Raw genomic sequence first — 20,541 nt, 5'->3', positions numbered from 1 at the left:
TCGGATTCGTTAACCACTGCGCCATGACGGGAACTCCGGAAAGGGAATTTTTAATGAAAAATTTTTCCTTAGAATATTTGAACTGCTTACACCATTTCTTACTGTTTAGTTTTGTCCTAGCTGTGAAGATATTTCTGCCTTGAAAGTTAGTGCTTTTTCTGTTCAGACTGAGTTATACTTTGTATTGTGTATCTCAGGTTTTAGACTTTGGGAAAGACAACAGTAATTTCTTGTTTGTTCAGGTTTACAGCAGGTAGCACATCACAACTTCCATCCTCTAGGTTTCTTTATTGGCTAAAAGTCGATCTGTTTCTAGACCTGCTAGGTTAAATTATTGGTTAATGTATCAGTCTGTGTGTGTGTTTAAATCTGTGCTGTAGGCACATGGTACCATGTACCTATTGCCATAGTTTCCAAAAACTAGACAGAGGGGGCTTGCACTGTGGTATTATAATTGTTGCTTTTCTTGCCTAAACTCTTACTAGACTGAGCTTCTGAGTTTCTTAAGAACTGTCTTTTCCCGTGTTTCTCCAGCACTTAGCACAGTGCCTGAATCTCGACCTTTCAAAATAAAGGAGTGATTGAATGAACCTATCTCTTGCTTCTAAACTACAACTTAGAATTTGTCTCACCTATCATGTAAAGATAGTAATAACAACAGTGAACCTTCAATATTTTTAAAACTCTGTGACTTCTGTTAGTATTCTGTCTTCCCAACTGTAGCATCTTCATCTGTAAACTAGGGGCTTCACGAGTCAGCTCTACAGAGGATTCCTCCATGGAGGTGTTTCATGTGTGATACACACTCTTGTCCCCATTCGACAGTGAGCTTCTAGAGGGCCGGGTCCAGCACAGTAAAGAGCACACCAGGGGCAGCTTAGGAATTTTTTTTTTTCTTTAAATAAATAGGATGAAAATCCCTTTTAATTCTTAGATGTTTTCATTTTCTGATCTTTATAAGTAACTTGCCGAGAGTTAGAGGGACATCAGTGCATGAGCTGGAACCAAAGTACTGATCTGACCCGTGAGACCAGTGCTCATCAATCGTCTCCTGCCTGGAATATTTTCTGTTGCTGCTTTTTGGTGTGTTTGAGTACCAATGTTGGTAATGTGGAAGGGAGTTCTGCAGAGAGAGCAGAGAACAGGCTAAGTTAAGCTGGGACAGGAACGGTCAGGAGAGTCATGTGTAAGGCCTCACTTGTTGGCAGGGAGGGTTCATCCATTCTTTAGAGAAGTCAGTTTGGACAATAGAATAAGATGATGTAGGGGTAAGATTGGGTAAAGAGGTTGCGGAAGGGGACAGCAAACTCAGTGTGGATCCAAGTGATCCATCAGGGGTTAGCAGACATCTCAGCCTAGCTGTCAGAGGGAGTTCAATAAAGGATGTTAAGAACACAAAGCAGGAGTTCCCGTGTGGCTCAGCAGTAACAAACCTGACTAGTATCCATGAGGTCGTGGGTTCGATCCTTGCTCAGTGGGTTAAGAATCTGCTGTTGCCGTGAGTTGTGGTGTAGGTCACAGATGAGGTTCCGATCTTGCCTTGCTGTGGCTGTGGCATAGGCCAGCAGCTCCAGCTCTGATTCAACCTCTACCGGGGAACTTGCATATGCTGCAGGTGTGGCCCTAATAAGACAAAAAAAAAAAAAAAAAAATCCAACCCCAAAACCATAAAGCAAATGCCACAGGTGCGGCCCTATTAGACAACAACAACCCCAAAACCATAAAACAAATAAAGAAAAACACAAGATAGTTAACCCAGCACTACTTGTATTTTGGCATTGTGTAGATAGGGGCAGGTCCTGCTCCATTTCTCCTTAGTTTTTCTTTCTTTCTTTCTTTCTTTTTTTTTTTTTTTTTTTTTTTGTCTTTTTGCTATTTCATGGGCCGCTCTCGTGGCATATGGAGGTTCCCAGGCTAGGGGTTGAATTGGAGCTATATCTGCCAGCCTATGCCAAAGCCACAGCAACGCAGGATCCGAGCCGCGTCTGCGACCTACACCACAGCTCACGGCAACGCCGGATCGTTAACCCACTGAGCAAGGGCAGGGACCGAACCCGCAACCTCATGGTTCCTAGTCGGATTCGTTAACCACTGCATCACGACGGGAACTCCCATTTCTCCTTAGTTTTTCTTTGTAGTAATTGGCTTTTTTTTCTGCCCAGCTATGGAACTTCAAAGTTTAACTTTGTTAATGTTTGAAAAATGCATCAAAAATTACAAATGTCGGAGTTGCTGTGGTGGCACAGTGGTTAACGAATCCAACTAGGAACCATGAGGTTGCGGGTTCGGTCCCTGGCCTTGCTCAGTGGGTTAAGGATCCGGCATTGCTGTGAACTGTGGTGTAGGTTGCAGAGGTGGCTTGGATCCCGCGTTGCTGTGGCTCTGGCGTAGGCTGGCAGCTATAGCTCCGATAAGACCCCTAGCCTGGGAACCTCCATATGCCGAGGGAGTGGCCCTAGAAAAGGCAAAAAGACCAAAAAAAAAAAAAAAATTACAAATGTAAGAAAAACTATTATTGTTGTGTCCTGTCTTGTTTAATGTCTACAACCCTATGTGTTTTGAGAGCTCTTTTATCTCTTGATAGATAAATATAGGTGGCAAGAATATTTATGATTTGAATTATTTTATGACCTGAACTTTTATATGATCATTTTTCTCTTTAAGTTCATCATTTAACTATAAATTTTGCAAAAAAAAAAAAAAAAAAAGTTTTGTGGTTTTTTTTTTTTTGTCTTTTTAGGGCCATACCCACGGCATGTGAAAATTCCCAGGCTAGGGGTCGAATCAGAGCTGCAGCTGCTGGCCTACACCACAGCCGCACCAGATCCCAGCTGACGGCAACACTGGATGCTTAATCCACTGAACGAGGCCAGGGATCAAACCCACATCCTACTGGATACTAGTCCGGTTCATTACCACTGAGCCATGACAGAAACTCCTGGAGTTGTATTTTTATCCTGTAAGATACTCAGATTATAGTTACCATGAGAGAATTTCCGCTTGTGTAAATGTTCACCATTTTGAAGTGAAAGATACTCTCAGGGAATCTATATAAAGAAGAGTTAGATACGTCCTCAAATCCTCTTGAAATAAACTTCAAAAGAAGACAGAATGGTGGAAGAAATTTCATTTCAATTTTAGACTTTTCACTACAGCCACTTGAAACTCTTGTGCCTAGTATGTGATTCCTTGCGTGATAAATTTTAGAGGTGAAGAAGCTTATGTTTAGAGAAAATCAAAAGCTAGCACAGTCTCCAGGTCTGAAAGCCTGGTCTCCCTTGGCTTGGTGTTGACTGGTGGTCTCAGAGCTGGAGGAGGTGGCACCAATGGTCGGCAGCAGCAGCTGTGGACTTTGGATTACCCACGTTCTGTACCCAGCAGTAAGGGAGCAAACGTTTGTAACGACACATCACTGATACCTGAAAACGCAAAGTGGAAGCTTTTGTTTGCTTGCTTTTTAAAGTGCCTTGTCTCTAGATCGAGGCATCAGGAAGGCAGGGCCTGTCTCTGTCTAGTCCATGGAGGCATCCCCAGTGCCTCGTATGCTACCTGGTCCTAATGAGCCCTCAGTAAAAGGGTTTTGACTGATTGATGGCTTATATGCTAAAGTACTATATAAGTAAATTATTTGTTGTGTAATGTTTATAATAGCCCTGTGGGCGGGTCGGGTAAAATACTGTTTTTAGATGAGAAAACAGGTTCAGAGAGACTAAGAGGCCTCACTTAGGGATAGCGAATGGTAGAGCCTAAGTTTCAAACTGAGATTTTTCTCTTTTAAGTCTCATTTTCTCCCCCTTTTTTTGCCACACCTATGACATTCGGAAGTTCCCAGGCCAGGGGTTGAACTCTTGCCACAGTAGCAACCTGAGGCACAGCAGTGACAATGCCAGATCCTTAACCATTAGGCCACCAGGGAACTCTCTGAGTGTCACTTTTTAAAACCTATTATCAGACTGTTTCTTTCCTTTGGGTCGTAGGTAACCTTAGAGGGAAGGGGCTGGTGAGAGGGGCAAAGTGTGGTCTTCCCATCAGAAACCCTTCATGAAGGAGGGAGCAGAGCAGGCCTTGGGCGCAGACTGCCTATGTTCTAACAGCGCCTCGGCTCCTTGCTGGCTGTGTGACCTTGGGCAACCAAGTCCATCTAACCTTGGTCTGCCCCACTTCCCTGTCTGTGAAATGGATGTAATAGTCGTCCTATACTCAGAGGTTTATTATAAAGAGTAAGTCAAAGGAATTCATAAAGTTTGTTAAATAAATGAAAAATAAATAGGAGGTATATGTCTGATTTCCGTGAGCTGGTGAACTTAGGAAGTTATAAGCCTGTGGCACTTAAGCTTCCAGTGGTTAAAAAGTTGATCATGAGTAAGTAGTAGGTTTTGATTTGGTTTGGTTTCAGAGTTGCCTTAATTTTTTGCAGGTTAACTAAACTGACCCCAACCCCATTTTTTCGCTGCATTTATTGTCACCATATGGAGCTACTCACTCTCTCTTCATTTGAAAAAAAAAAAGCATTTTCCAAGAAATCTGCCATGATGAATGACTTACTTTTCCCTAAGAGCCTAATTACACCTCACACTTTCTCTTTCCAAATCACACAGCCAAGATGTATATATTCTGTGAGAATTCAGCATTTATTTACAGTCTGTGAACTTGCTTAGCTATCTTGGTGTTATTTAAAAAAAAAATAATGGCAGTTATTTTCTTTAGAGCTTACTATGTGCTTTGAAAACATCATTTCATTTAATCCTTAAAATAAATAAACAGAAACGCCTGGGGGGGATTGAAGGTGCCCTATTGAGAAATGGAAGTTCAGAGAAGGTGACTTCCTCAAATTGATACATCTGGTGGCACCATTGTTTACATTCTGACTTTGAAGCTCAAGCTCTTAACATCCGCTTTATGCCACTTCTTGTCTCTCCATGGAGAGAGTGTCAGTTATAGAATGTTAGTACCCGGAGGACAGGTTCCAGATCTGAGAGGCAAAATTTGTATTTGAGGACTTCAGAGTCCCAGGCACAACTGACTCTTAGTACATCTAGTGTTGGAGAGGGGAGGGGTTTAATTATAACCATAATAGTATTTTGTTTTTCTTTTTCGGGTACACCCGCGGCATATGGAAGTTCCTGGGCCAGGAGTTGAATCCCAGCCAGAGCTATGACCTTCGCTGCTGCCGCAGCAACGCCAGAACCTTAACCCTCTGTGTAGGGCCAGGGATCGAACCAGTGCCTCCACAGACACAAGCTGGATCATTAACCAGCTATGTCACAGTGGGAGTTCCTGTAATGTTAATTTTGAGGTCAGACTGAATTTTTACTTTTAAAATTACTCAAGTGAAGTAAAAATATATCTTCCTTTAAACATATTTTTGTTTTTTAACCAGATTAATTGGTTCAGTACAACCACATATGATGAACAGCTCTGCTGTGTTGGAACCTTCCTATTTCTGTTTTATAAAGAGGTCTGATCCGTCTGCTTTGCTTTTATATTTTGTGCTCTGTTCAGATGGCAGGTGCAGGTCCTTTTACATGTTATTTTTGTCCAATAGATATTTAACTAAAGCTACTAATAGGATGAACTCAGCAGAGGTGATTTGTTTGTCCTCCATGCATGTTTTTTCTGGTATTTACAACTTTTTCTTAGTCCCAGGCACTTTGTGGCTGTGGTGGCATCATTAAATTTCAACTGTAGTGGTATCTTAATCCTCACAGACACTCTGTATCTCCTCTCTCCCATTAAATTAAATGCGCACGGTGGAGTCAACTAGAATTTTATGTTTTTCCCCAAAATATGGAATATTTAATAAGTAACCATTAACCTTGCTTTTTCTATTTTTTAATTGTAGTACCAGAAGAAAACATTGCAACTATGAAGTATGGAGCCCAGGTGGTAAAAGGGGAGCTGAAGTCTGCCTTATTAGATGGTGACACTCAAAATTATGATCTGGATCATGGATTTTCTCGGCACCCAATTGATGATGACTGCCGTTCTGGCATCGAGATTAAGCTAGGTCAGCCGTCCATTATCAATCATATCCGCATCCTGCTGTGGGACCGAGATAGCCGGTGAGTCATTAGCATGACTTGGAGAAAAACAGACGCATTTGAGGTGGCTTCACTTTGTGCTCATCTGCTTTGGTTTTACAGATTTGATGGTTTATATCTTTGTCATTACTTTGCTATTTCCCTTGAAGGTTAGTGTTGGGGAAGAATTAGAGAGTTTATTCCTTAAAAAAATAACATTTTTGCTTATTTCTGCTTATAAAAGTAACAAATATGTGTTTATTGTGGGAAACACAGAAAATATAGAAAAGCACAAAGAAGAAAATATAGAAAAGCACAAAGAAGAAAATAAAAATTACTAGTAATCTCAGTTCCTGTTATCTTTGTATGTATCTAACCAGTATTTTTTGTTATGCAGACACACACACGCCCACCAGAAGCCTGTTAAACCACACAGTTTTTTATAAAAGTTAAATGTATAAAAAGTAACTTCACTTTTTAATTAATACATTGTGAACATTCTACTCTTTTAAAAATACTCCTGTAAAATGTTACTTGTAATGGTTATCTGGTATTCCACCACATGGGTTACCATTATTTACTTGATTCCTCACTTTTGGATGCTATCATAACTTTAAAACCATCTTTTATACTATAAATAAAGAAAACATTGTCTTTTAGTATAGATGAATATCATTATCAAAACAAAAGAAATACGTGAAAAAAAATTTGGTGGGCTTCAGCCTAGGAACCCACCAGTCTCACAGTGGCTTCAAGATCCTGCCTTCCTTTCTGGCCACTCTGATATTTTCACCCACCGTGGTTGCTGCTTTCAGCCGTGACGGTAGAAGAACCAGAGCAGTCGGGTGGCCAAGAACAATCTCCCTCACTGATGCTTATCATTAACCTAAACCGTACATACCCAGACTCTGGTGTACGGTCTCCTAAGCCCTCTTCATGCTTCTTTGAGTCCAGGCGTGAAGGGCTTAATAGTGGTGAGGAGACCCTGTCGATTTTGCTGGTTAGTTCATTTCTCTCGTTAGCACACTGCCATGACCCTGGCCTTTCAGGCCTTATGAGGGAAGCTTTATGAGTCAGCATTTCCCATGTGCGTGGGTGTTGGAGGTTATCTCTGTTTCTTTTTTATAAAGAATATATTTCTGGGAGTTCCTGCTCTGGTGCAGCGGGATTGGTGGTGCCTTTGCAGCACCAAGATGCAGGTTCAGTCCTCAGCCAGGTGCACTGGGTTAAAGGATGGCATTGCCATGGCTGTGGTGTAGGTCACAACGATCCCTGGCCCGGGAGCTCCGTATGCCGCCAACAAAGCAAAGGAAAAAAAAAGTCTATTTCCTGCTATGTATCTTGTCGGATGTAATATGATGTTTAGTTGGCAAAATGGAGCTAATTCACATATTATTTCCAATAGTCTCTGATTAATAATAGTAGGCACTGTTCTAAAAGCTTTACATATATTCACTCATTTAATTAAGAATGAAATTAGTATAAAAATAATAAAAGGAAAGATTAGTACATTTGAAACCGAAGGTAGTTATCATCTCCAGGATGTTAAACATTTATAGGCCACTTTGTTTTAGTATATGTGTTACATTCATGGGGGACTCCCCGTGTGCCAGTTGTTCTTCTTAACAGAAGTTGTTATCATTCTAAGCAAAGGTGAAAAATTCAGAATCTTAAGCCAAAAAGATTCTGACATGTGTTGTAAAATTATGTCCGGCATTGCTGATAACCCAGAGAGGTTCAATAAAAGGTTATAACCAGTTTGAGACTGAGCGATAAAATGAATGGGAGTGAGGGGACCAGCAGAAAATGAGGGGATGACACAAAATAAGCTGACCTTTTCTGGTCACAACTGTTGGTTGCAGGCTGACATTTATGGTCACCTAAATCTTCTGAGATTGTTCCTGTTGATATTACAGTACAAGTAATAACTGCATCTCAAATTTAAATTCGGCTTATGACAGGGGAATATAGATTTGTTCAGTATGGGACCAGCATGTAATGGTCCAGGGTAGCTGACCAGGGGAGGATGATAGGCTGTTTTCATTACTGCCGGATTATTAGCTGCCAAATGTTAAGTTGTACCCCAAAGAAACATGTATTATCTCTTCACCCATGTCGTTTATTTTTCTGCATGCCGCATCCATGTGTGGGATGGTGGGAGGCTGGGAGGGAGCTGGAGACAAGCTGGCCTCTGAGAGGAACCCTTCTGGGTTGGCTTAACTCCTGAGGGAGCAGGGCTGAGCACCCAGGCCAGTGAAGGTAGAGAGAGAAGGCTCACTTCTGTTTTCTATTCTCTGTCTGTCACGGCTTTATTACTCTGCTGATAGGGTACGTGCAAGGCATTCTGGTCCTGTTATGTCTTATATACCTTATGTGTGCCAAGCATCATGCTAGACCCTGGGTATATGCAGGTGAATATTACACCTTCCCTAGTCTTAAGCAGCGTGAGACCTAGTAAGGTAGACAGACACGCAAGGAGAGAATTTCAATACCCAGGGGGTGAAGGCTCTGTTGGGGGGAGCCATGCAGATTTCATCATCATCAGAATATGGTCGTTAGGCAGAAAAATGTAATTTGTGACTAGTGTATGTTTTATACCTTTTAATGTTTTATTAAAATATAGCTTTGTGGTGTTATTTTAATATGGTACTTTTTCTGTCTTTTTCTTTTTGATTCATAGGTCTTACTCATACTTCATTGAGGTGTCAATGGATGAACTCGATTGGATCAGAGTGATCGATCATTCGCAATATCTGTGTCGTTCTTGGCAAAAGTTATATTTTCCAGCCCGTGTCTGCAGGTTAGTTCTCATGGCTTATAAGTGATTTCGATGTTTGTTTGAAGAGATTTGGATGTTGAGAAACAGACCGCGCTTTTCTGTCTCATAGAAGAAAAGTTTTTCAGGATATCAGCTACCAAATACATCCCAACAGAAGAACTTAGGAAAAGTGTAAAAAATCAAGCATCTTAATATTTAGAGTGTACTGTGGAAATGTTTATCCAGAGTGTTTTGTGCTGTATTTATGTAGCATACTTGTAAATGACTAAGAAGGGACGTGGCACACGGAGAAGTGGAAATGCTATTTTTAAACTCCATGCTGTACCTTGAAAGCAAAGTTATTTTCAGGGGGTGCGCTCTTTCCCCAAAAGCCATGAAAGATGTTTCTTGAGGCTTCTCTGGCAGTCCTCAGGGCCAGGAGGAGATTTTTGGATGCCACAGTGCAGGCTCTGAATTTCTGTGTTCTTTTCTAGGTCAGTGGCTGTCAGTGCAGTTTGACAGAGCAGGTGTTTCTAGTGGGGTAGAGTTTGGGGCAAGAGCAGCTGAGGTAGTGGCTCAGGCTCACAGCCTCCTTCAACCAGATCACCTTACCCTCATCATTGTTGTGTATTTCAGGTCCGTGTAAGTTTGTTTTTAAAAAGGTATTGGAAAAAAAAAGTATTGATAAGCTCTTGTTCTAACATTTCATATTCTTTGGGTACAAGCCATCTCTTAAGCTTTCTTTCTGAAATTCTGCAAAATCAATACTAATAATGAATTTGGGAGTTGGGAGAGGTAGTTAAAGGGCCCTTGAAATTCTGTTGTGTTTTTTCTGTTGAGATTTTTCCCTCAGGAATTGACCTCAGATATTCTTTACCTTGCAGTCAAGAGACCAAAGGCAGAAGGTGGTTGGTTTGTTTACTTGGGTTTGGTGAGAAGAGGAGGGAAGGGATATGGTGGGTGTAAGCCTGGGTGCCTGTGGCGCCAGCCTCTCAGCCACCCGCCTCCACTCCCTTACTGTGACCTGACTGACACCCCAGGTGCCTGAGTTGGAGCAGATGGGGCGGCCCCACAGCACTTAGTCTCTTGGTCAGACGACCCCTTGTACTTATTAAACGCATGATCTGAACTCTTATTTCCACCACAGGAACTCCACAAAACCTTTCAGCCTCTGGTAAAGAATGTTGCCTACCTTTTTTTTTTTTTTTATTATGGGGTTGACCAGATGTAACATTGCTACCCAGGGATCCTCTTGTGTGGAAATGAAGAAAATCAATTTCATTTCCCCAAAGAGGGACAAGAGTGTCTCAGGTCTGGCAGTTGCTCTTTTGTCAGAGGAGTTTTGAATGGATTAAAATGAGAGGGACAAGAAATTGAGTGAAGATTCTGTGTCTCAGAACTGCCTGGAGGCTACTTGGGAGAGTGACAGAGGGGCCCAGAGTGGAGGAGGAGATTGAGTCTGCATTGACTCACATTATTACAATTGTACGGGATTAAAAAATCAGTAGCAGTTACAAATATTGTGTCTCATGAGGACTGAAGGACTGGGTGTTTGTGTTTGAGACACTAGGAACCTGGCTCCCAGAACAATTCCTTGTGACAGTAAGACCAGCTATGACAGGGCTGTGTGTTTTCCCCACCTGAGAACTCCTGTTCTGTGGAGGGAGACGTGTACCCTCAGTCATGAGCCCTGGCTTTTAGGAAATACACTTTTTCTTATGTATTAATGAGCATTATTTATACTCCCCATTCCTTATTTTGTCTCTTCTGTGTGGCTTTGCCTTTGTTGATATTGCTTTTATGTGTTGTAGAGTCTGGCCGTATTCATGATGCTGGTGTTTGTCTCGGTATAGCTAGCTCCCACCTCTGGTGGAGAAAAACCGAGCAAAGGTGTTGTTGGAGTTGGTGACAACAAGAAAACGAAGGAGTCTTGATAGCTATTTTAGTGATAAAAAAATTTATTACTTATAGCCATTTTAACTGATTATATTACTGCATTCCTTCCTAAACTCTGCCTTTTGTAATAGGTCGGAATTTTGGTAGTATTCTCAAATGAGCTTAAGAGTAAGTCTCTATTGATTGTCTGAGAATGTCTTATGTTTGGTGTTTCTTATCTTCACCGTCATTTATTGGCTACCTAAACAATGTTCTCAATACACTTCTTCTAGGAACTTCACTGAGCACATATAAATGCTTTATTTCCTTAGCACGTAAGCATTCAGTTTGCATTATGTTAGTTAATTTGCACATTTGTATGTCACTTTTGTTCTTGAGTGTCCTTTGCGTGTTTGTCTTGCCGCTCATACTAAAATTACAAGCTCTTAGAAGCAAGGAGTATGGATTCTAATATTTCAGTATTCTTGCAATGGTACTCAGGCTATGACCTTGTATGCAGTAGGTACTCTGTAAATGTTAGCAAGGTTTGGGGTCATGGTACTGATCAGGTAGTGGAGACAGATTGTTTCAGTGTGAATATGTGTATGGATTCATTGGTGCTTTTTTCCATGAATTTATTGAGATATGTATCTGTGCTGGAAAACTCTGGAGTAGTAAATGGTTCTGTACTATGTGCAAAGGTTCCTTTCTGTTTTTTCTTCAGGAAAACGGAATTTTGAGGTTAATCCTGAAGGATGTGAGTGCCATATATTGATGAAAGATTACATCAAATATATTCACAGAGGAAGAGATACTCAGTAAATTGGGGGTGTGCGAGATTACCCAGCCCTCTCTGAGTCTAGGTTGCACCCCATGTAAATCAGTATCGTGTAGTAGGAAAACCATGGGCTATGGAGTTAGAGCTCTTCTCACATCCTGGCTTCATCTATTACTGGTGTTGTGACCTTAGAAAGGTGCCTCTCTGAGCGCTCATTTCCACACCGGGAAGAACAACACTCTTGCTGGGGTCTGCTGTGGAGGGTTGGATGACAGAGTGTATGTGCAAGCACTGAGCACAGAGCCAGGCCCAGAGTAGAGGCTTCAGTAGTCGTTGTTTTATTATCGTTTTTTACTTTCTGAGACTCTGAACTGGTGGTTGGCCTGCAGAGAAAGAGCCAAACCTGCCATCCGCTTTGGCTGTGGTGACTCTCACTATGAGGAAACTGTCCCTTGCCTCCGGAGGGTGGTCTTTGCAGCCCTTTTCCATATCCCCGGTCCACACAACCACCTTATTTCCATAGTTCTCTCTATCGTAGTAACCTGCCCATTTCTATGTTCCCAGCAGTTTTCATATATTTTGGTTTTGGTAAAGCATTTTTTATTGTGGTAAAATATATGTAATATGGAATTGGCCATTTATGTATCCTGAGGAATGTAATTTAAGTCAGCATTTTCTCTCGCTATGATGTTAGTGGTGATAAGGATGACGTCAGGCTTCAAAGCCAGCGATGAGTACAACCACAGCAGCAAACGCAGGGGAATGCTCTGCTCTGCCTTTCCGGGTCCTTGTAAGGACCGCGTTGCTGGTTAAGGTAGTCAAAGGCTTAGACTGGTGACAACTGCCTGCCCTCCAACTGGGGATGGAGAAAAGTGACCCGTCGCCTTTGGTACAGTATTTTATATAATAGTGCTCAGAACAATTTTATGTCTTTTCAGCTTTGTCTTTTTCAGGAAAAGGCAGTTGCTGCTCTACCCACAAATTCCCCAACCTTCAAATAGGCAAGAAGACAGTCTAGTAAGCTCTATTCAAGTCCTTCCATAGCTCTCTTAGATGGTGGAGCCTAGGACTGAACAAAAAACACTAATAAGGATTAGAAATATTGAGTGCCCTGGGGGTGTTTAAATTTTTTTTCTGGTTGTTTCTCAACATGGTGCTGGTAATTTGGCAGCGGTATAGTGTTGCTGAAGCATGAGAAGACTTGAAAACACGAATGTGACTGGGTATAGAGGTAGCCTGTAAGTGGCTGGTAGCTGCAATTACAAACGTGATCTTGGTGTAAAACCTGGGACTTGGGGGGAGGCGGAGCGGGCCTGCAATTAGAGTCCTTAAGGACAAACCTGTTGGGAGGGAAGGAGGAAGTAGGCGGCAGGCTTGTTTACTGCAGGGCTGGTCAAAGAAATGAGAGGGGAGTCAGGAGGAGCACAGTTCACTGAAGACAAGGCCAGAAAGGGTGGTGAGAAGGGGGCAAACATGGCACAGGAGGGATGAACTCATTTAACACAAAACTGAGCTTCTTTATTCCTTTCCTCTTGTTGTTAATTATCAAAATGGAAATGTCTTGTGCCTTTTTAATTATAAAATTACGATGTAGTACACATTTTAAATGTTGATAAAGCTTGCCCTCTGACAAGGCTATACCTAGTTTTACCAATAGCAGGTGGAAATGCCCCTTCTCCCAACCCTCACCAATGCAGGCGTCGTCAACATTTGCCAATGTGATTTATGATTTGTAAAAAGTTGTCTCATTTTAATTTGGATTTCCTTTATCGTCATTGATCTCTTTTGTCAGAGTATCTTATAATACTTGCCATTTGTTATCTCTCATTTATAAAAAGCCTGTTTTTGTCTTCTGCATCTTTTTATTCTTTATTATCTTTTGTTTTTGGCTTGTAATAACTTTATATTTGTATATACACCTTGATGTATATATGTGTGTGTGTGTATACACATATGTTTGTGTATATTCATACAGATGTATGTTTGTATATGCATGTGTATATATATACACATATATATGATTATCCTTTTGCCTATCATGTATTGTGCAATTTGTTATTAGTTTTTGGTGTTGTGTTAGTACTTTTTACCATGTAGAATTTTATGTTTAAAAACAACGCAGTCATATCTGTCTTTTGATAGTTCCTGGTGGTCTGATGCCTTATTTAGAAAGGTGTTCCTCACTCCAATATTAAAGAGTGTTATATTTTTATAAATATTTTTACTACTTGTTATTTTTATCTAAATGTTTAATCTAGTCAGAATATTTTTCATGTATATTTTCAGACAAGGATAGTCAGTTGACTAAGACCATTTATTTAATAATGTTTCTTTACCATGCTGTTATGAACAGCCGTATCTATCCTATGCTGAGTTCTGACATATACTCTACTCTGTTCCTTGATTTCTTTGACTGTTTTGTCTTTGACTGTTAATGAAAGTGATTTAATTACGTGGTTTCCCTTCCCTCCTTTTTCTTCTTTTCGTAGAACGAGAGATTATAATGTGCCAAATGTGTCGTGGGAAAAGGTGTGGTAGAGCACGTGGTGGCCTGTCTTCTGGACTCAGTGGTCACAGTAGAGGCCATAACGATGAAAAACATCTCACTAGAATGGTTCTACTTCCACTTAGAACAGGAAATTTAGGCCTGCTTCACCAGCTAAGAAAATAGATTTTTCCTCACTTATTCATCTGTTTATTCAGCCATTACTCGCTCATTTCACAGATAAGCTCCTACTTTGTGCTATGTATTGTACTCAATACTGAGGCCACAACCCTGAAGAAGACTGCCAGGGTTTCTGTTCTCATAGAATTTGGGAGGAACAGATGTAAACAAACAATAAGATCATGTCAGATAATTATTATTTAAAAAAAATTTTTTTGGCCCAGTCACAGCATGAAGAAGTTCCTGGGCCAGGGATCAAACCCAAGCCACAGTGGTGACAGTGCTGAATCTTCTAACCGCAAGGTGACTCCCACATCAGGTAATTATAAATGTCGTGAAAGTGGTACTGTGGTAGCGACCAGGGTCCAGAGGAGAAGAGGGGTTGTTTAAAAATAGATGATCAGTGGAAGCCCGAAAGGGGACCGGGTGTTTTAGGCTGAGATGAAGGGGATGGTGTTCTCTAGTCGTTGTTTTAGACATTTAGGCTTTTCTTTGGTGTGCATTGATTGTTAGCCAGGAGTAACTGGTCTACCTTAGGAGGCTTGTTAGAGTGCTAAAGCTGTACTGTTGATTTTTTTTTTTTTTTTTTTTTTTTTTTTTTTTTTTTTTTTTTTTTTTTTTTTTTTTTTTTTAACCCATTTTCCTTAGATTATAGTACTTAACAGTGCTATAGATCTACAAGACATAAAACAAATGAGGAAATAAACATTGCTATTTATGGAAGCCTTCTTTCCCTACCATGTTAACATTGTACAAAAGCACGTGTGTCTTCCATCTTTTCTCTTCTCCTCCTGACTCCATACCTGGGCATTGATGTATTTATTTAGTTTTAAAGGCAGACACATTGGTCAGTGGTTCACTAGGATGCTTTATTATTATAGCTAGATTTATGCCAAGGATTTACCTCCTTTATGTGGTTGGTGTCTTCAGAATTCAAGGAATTCAGATGTGAAAGAAGGAACAGTTTCACATTTAAAAATTAATCATTTTAGTTTGCATTTAGTTTGAATTGAACCTCCACCTACAACTTTGATATCATAATTGAATTAGCACAGAGCAGCCTGCAGACCGAACATTCTCTTCTGAGTGTGCAAAGCAAAATGTAGCCACAGGGTGTCGCTAAATTATAACAGTTCTACTTGGGGCCAAAGAGGTTGAAATTGCTTTTTTTTTCTTTTATAAATAAAACCATATTTAAATATAAATTGTTCTGAAGCCTGTGATTTGTGAAATAACATGTGAAACTATTTGTACTATTTAAGTCTTTCTACTCATGTGGAGCATTAATTATGCCTGAAGTCCGTAGAGGTACATTCAGATGCAAGCCAGCCCTTGACTCGTCATCTGCCAAATATAGCAGATATGTGGGCTTCTGTAGTACAGTTATTCAGTCTCATACAAATAGGTTCTTTTCTTATCTTTCTTTGGAATTTTGAAATAAATAGACTGACTCAAAGGGGATCAATCCATTAAATATTTATAAGGAATCAGAGAGCAGAAGAAAGGAAGAGTGAGGGAAAAAAGAGGGCTACAGGACCTCAGAAAGAGACAGGAAGGAAACAGTCTAACATTTATTGAATATCTGTTATGTGCCAGACACATATTGCTCCCTTATATGATTCTCATAGCTCTAGGAGAGAAACACCACTAACTACTTTAATTTTACAAATGGGGCAACTGAGCCTCAGAGAAGCTAAATGGGCCGGTCTGTCTGACTGCACAGACTGTGAGGTGAGGAAATAGCTCTGTTTAAGAGTAGGTGGGGCATGGAGCCCTGGAAAGGCTCTTGCTGCCTCTTTGGCAGGAGTAGTTTCCAGGAAGGCTGAACCAGGGCCAGTTCTGTCCATGCTGGCCACGGCCTCCTGGATGACAAGGATACTGAGGAGGAGGATGAATAGTTGGTGGTGTTTTTCCTTTTCAAATGCTCCAAAGGGAGTGTAGTAGTCCTTTATTTATGTTTTGTCAGTTTGTCAACATAGCTTTGAATTTACCTGCGCCTTAGTTCCCCATAAAATCATTTTCGAGTCTGTTGTAACAGAGTGAACCTGATGTTCTTAACTCCTGATTTGTTTTGCTCTAGCTGTGTTTAGAAACAAATTTCATATATTATGGAATTCCTCTTTACAAGCTTTTTTTTAAGTTGAGAACTTTATTATTTTCACCTAGAATCCTCTTATTAGGCCCCCCAGATTTTCCACTGTGTTTTATATTCATTCAGCAAGACCTTTGAGACATGGCTGTATGTGCTTAAGTTATTCAGTTGAATCTAGGCTTTCCGTTTTTGTTTTGTTTTATTTTGTTTAAAGGATAATAACATATTAAGCTTCTTTTGTGTGTAGTGGAGGAGTTGAACCATGAGAAAATAGAACAGGGTTGTCCTTTTCCTTTGCATTTTATTTGATAATTTTAGAATATAAATTAGTATCTTTTAATAAATGTGAGATGATGTTAATAACACTAATGACCTGTTATCGCTACCACAAACAGCTGTTGTCTGTTTTTCATTCTGGAACGGCAAGAACTATTTTGGTAATGATAATAGTTGCTTCCCCAAGCAGTCAGGTCCAGGATTAAGTTCAGATAGTACTTCCTGAGTTGATCATCAAACATCCTTTTTCTCCTGCTTTCCCTCTCCTTGACACTATTCTCTTACTTATAGGACTTACTCATTTAGACATTCATTCAACAAACAGGTATTTATTGAATACCTGCTATATTACAGGCAGTTAATTTAGGGGCCAGCATAAAAGGATGAACAAGGCACAGTTGGTGCTGTCAAGAATTTCCTGATATAGGAGTTCCTACTGTGATGCAATGGGACAGTGTCTTGGCAGCATCAGGGATGTGGGTCGATCCCTGGCCCCACACAGTGTGTTAAAACATCTGGCATTGCTGCAGCTGTGGCTTAGGTTGCAGCTCCAGTTTGGATTCGATCCCTGGCCCAGGACTCCATATGCCACGGGGCAAGCAAAAACGAAAAAAAAAAAAAAATTCCTGATAAAAGAGTAGTGACAGCTTTTTAAAGATGGATAAAGTCAAATACGATCAGTACAGTAATAAAGACATACACAGGGTGTGCCTGAGCATGGTTTGGAAGATCCTTCTGAAGAGAGGATTTGGACAAAGGGACCGGGGAGTTGAGGAGGGAAAATAAAGGGGAAAGGATGCCCTGTGTTCTCTTGCCATGGGCAGAGTCTGCAGTGGACCTTACTAGATCTAAACTCTTCACCCAGAGCTCTCCATTGCTGGGTCCTTCTGCTTCTCTGGCTCCATCCTTGGTTCTTAATAAAAATGCCCTGTTTAGGCTCAGTCAAAATCATCTGTTTACCATCTCCCTGGCCATACCTTCCCACCTATATCTCTAAGCTCAGAGATTGTATGTGACTGATAATTCTCTCTTCACGTGACCCTGTATAACTCTTTCAGGTATCTGAGTATTGGTTTTAGTTATTAAAAAAAATTCTTTTGACAAGATGAGAAGATTCCCTGTGAAAAACCAAAATTAGGTTAATTTTCACAAATAATATTCAGAGAAGAGTAAAATTCCCCAGAAGTAGAGTGGAAAAAACAAATCCCTCTTTTGGAGCCAGGATTTGCGTCGGTGTGTCTTTTGCTTAGAAAAGTAATACATTTTTTAGGTATTTCATTGTTGAGTACATGGTATAGCAGTTTTTCTGTTTGAGATCTCCTTTTGGAATCTGTTTTGGCACTGCAGCTGTCCAGCATTTATTTATGGAACTAAGAAATCCTGAACCAGGAAGCCAGGTACTGAACTGTTGGGCACAGGACTGTGGGTCTGTCAAGTAGAAAGCAAGGAAAGAATAAACACAAAGCCATCTGAGACTCAAGGATCCTTAATAGGAGCCAGGAGCCTCCAGCAAGGGGAACAGAGGCAAAAGTGAGCTGTGGAACTGAGAGCAGGAACCCCATAATGAATGGAAAGGTGGGGGAGAGAGCTTCCAGGACCTCCATCCCAGCTTCTGCAGTGATTCAGGAATTAGGAGCACTTCATTGTATTTGCTTTTTGGAAGGTCAAAAAGAGGGAAGGACTGTTAGATCTTACAGGTTAAAAAAACAAACTTTGACATAGATTTTTCTTTGTGAGTTATGTAGTCATTTTCCAATTCTGTTTACCTTGGAAGTGGTAATCTAAAGAGGATAATAATAATAATTTTAAAAAAAGGAGTTCCTGTCGTGGTGCGGTGGAAACGAATCCGACTAGGAACCATGAGGTTGTGGGTTCGATCCCTGGCCTTGCTCAGTGGGTAAAGCATCCTGTGTTGCTGTGGCTGTGGCGTAGGCCGGCAGCTGTAGGTCCGATTTGACCCCTAGGCTGGGAACTTCCATATGCTGTGGGTGCGGCCCTAAAAAGCAAAAAAGAGAAGATACTGGTTAAGTAGTTAATAATTCTTTCAGTGGAGAGTTAGACCTCTGTATATTCAAATTTTACCCCACACTGCCTAGCATTGATTGCCCTGACCTTTTGCAACATTTATAGCTTGAATCACCCAATTTAGCCGTTAACTACATAATATATCTTGTATACCTTCGTGATTATTTTGTGGTTGCAGGACCTCACTGTATATTCTTTTGATATACATCCCTTGTATGTTCCATTTGATGTCTTGTTGAATCTCTTCAGCTCTCCAACATCCCTGAATATAAGTGCTTGGATAATAATCACTTTTTTTTTTCCTGGAAAAATCCTTTTAATACTGCTGTTTTGTTTTGTTTTGTTCTCCCCCCAGTGTTATAAGGAGATACCAGGGAACAAGAGTGTTTTATTCTTTCCACAGAAAATGTGCTTATAGAGGACTGTATACAAGTCCCATGGTTAATAAAATCATCAGCGGTTTCTCAGTCATCAGTTCCCTAGATCAGGGTGCTTTCTGTGGATACAAGGTTAGCTCAGGGGACAGTGGACCAGAAGTGAAACCAGATTGCTTGTCGGCTGCCAGAATTTCTGGGCAGAGTGCCAGGCTTGGTTCACCTTTAAAAATTCATCTCCCTGTATGAAAATACAGGTCTCGATCCCTGCGAGGAACAGTGGTAGCATGAACACCAGGATTTCCTTTGGCCCAAAGTACTTTGATTGATGCGAGGAAAGGTGGAGGAACTGATTGGTGTGGACCTGCGGCTCTGACCTCATTTAAGAGCCGCAGTATTTTCTCTGGCAGCCTTACTTCATTATGTTTCAAATTATAATTTTGTAAGTTAATAATTGTTCTTCCAAATAATGCGGGTCATATATACACACGAATATGTTCTGCCTGATAGGAAGCTGTAGGTTTAATTTCTAATAGTCATAGAAATTCTATGCACATTATGAAGCTATTAGGATGTAACAGCTGTTTTAGTTCATTTCACTCTGCAAAAGAAATGTGATGCAGGCTAAAATGATCAGTAATTATATATTTTGAAAGCTAAACCTCCAGTTATAGAAAGAGCTAATTTACACATTAGATACTGATAAAGCTACAGTAAGCTATGAGTTTCAAAGTTAGTGTTATCTCCTCCCTAAGACTATGAAAGAGAGTCTGTACCAAAAGACATTTTTTTTTCCTCTTCGAAATCGTCTTTTGCATTGCCTATTGTAATTTTGAAGTTGCAAATCAACAGTAATGAAGAACTGCTTGATATCTTTCTAAAGAAAAAAATGAGAGGACTGTTAGAGGGAGTAGGATTTAGGAGGATTTCATTTTATTTCTGTTGATCAGTGCCTACCATCTGCCTTCCATTTAATGTTGTAGAAGCATGCGTGCGTTTCCCAGTTCTGAACAGATGATGTGCATGGTTTGTTGAGATATATGTGTATTCTGGACGTATGTGTGTATATATACCTACAGTGCTTAAAATCACACTTGAAGTGTAAAACTGATAATCAGTCTCCATTTTGGGCTGATTTGCATTTTCAGCTCTTGTACACAAAACGAAAGTCTACAATGACACTGATTTTCTTTTCTGCTTTAGAATCGGCACTAACCAGCTGTCAACACACATTTTGATTAAACACTTTTCTTTATTGGGGAACTTTGGGGGCACATTCTTTGTATAAGCATATTGTTTTCTTTGATTTCAAGGGACATATTTTCAGTATGATTCATGGATGCATCACACCGGTAAGCTGTCATGCACAAAAATATATTTTTCTTTGTAAACTTCCTTTTTACCATTGATTTCTCTAGGGCAACAATATGGTTCAGAACAGAATATTCCAACTCAAGATATTTGCCTGAAATAAAGGTGGTAAATAAATGTATAAGCCTACTTTAAGTAAATAGGAAAATTTAAGGTATTGATTCATAACCTGGACTTTTCCAAGAAATTTTTAAAGATGATTTAACAGTTCCTTTTATGTATTTAAAATTGGTTTGAACTGCAGAAATTTTGTTAATATTTTGACATATTATCATCTAGTCTTCTATGTGTAACCACACATACGCAT

The 20,541-nt window shown here is 40.3% G+C and overlaps 1 protein-coding gene across 5 annotated transcripts in view; it reads left to right on the top strand.

Annotated features, from left to right (window-relative positions):
- Window positions 1–20,541, top strand: part of BTBD9 (BTB domain containing 9) — a 399,597-nt gene that overhangs the window by 44,428 nt on the left and 334,628 nt on the right. For all 5 annotated transcript variants that reach the window (XM_021098099.1, XM_021098100.1, XM_021098101.1 and 2 more), the window contains 2 exon segments: window positions 5,843–6,062; window positions 8,701–8,820. In XM_021098099.1, coding sequence (XP_020953758.1) covers window positions 5,843–6,062; window positions 8,701–8,820 — 340 coding nt within the window.

Source organism: Sus scrofa, chromosome 7 (assembly GCF_000003025.6).
Source record: "Sus scrofa isolate TJ Tabasco breed Duroc chromosome 7, Sscrofa11.1, whole genome shotgun sequence".
Classification (NCBI taxonomy): Eukaryota; Metazoa; Chordata; class Mammalia; order Artiodactyla; family Suidae; genus Sus; species Sus scrofa.
Note: the sequence above shows the minus strand (reverse complement) of the source record. Positions and strands in the feature narration are given on the sequence as shown.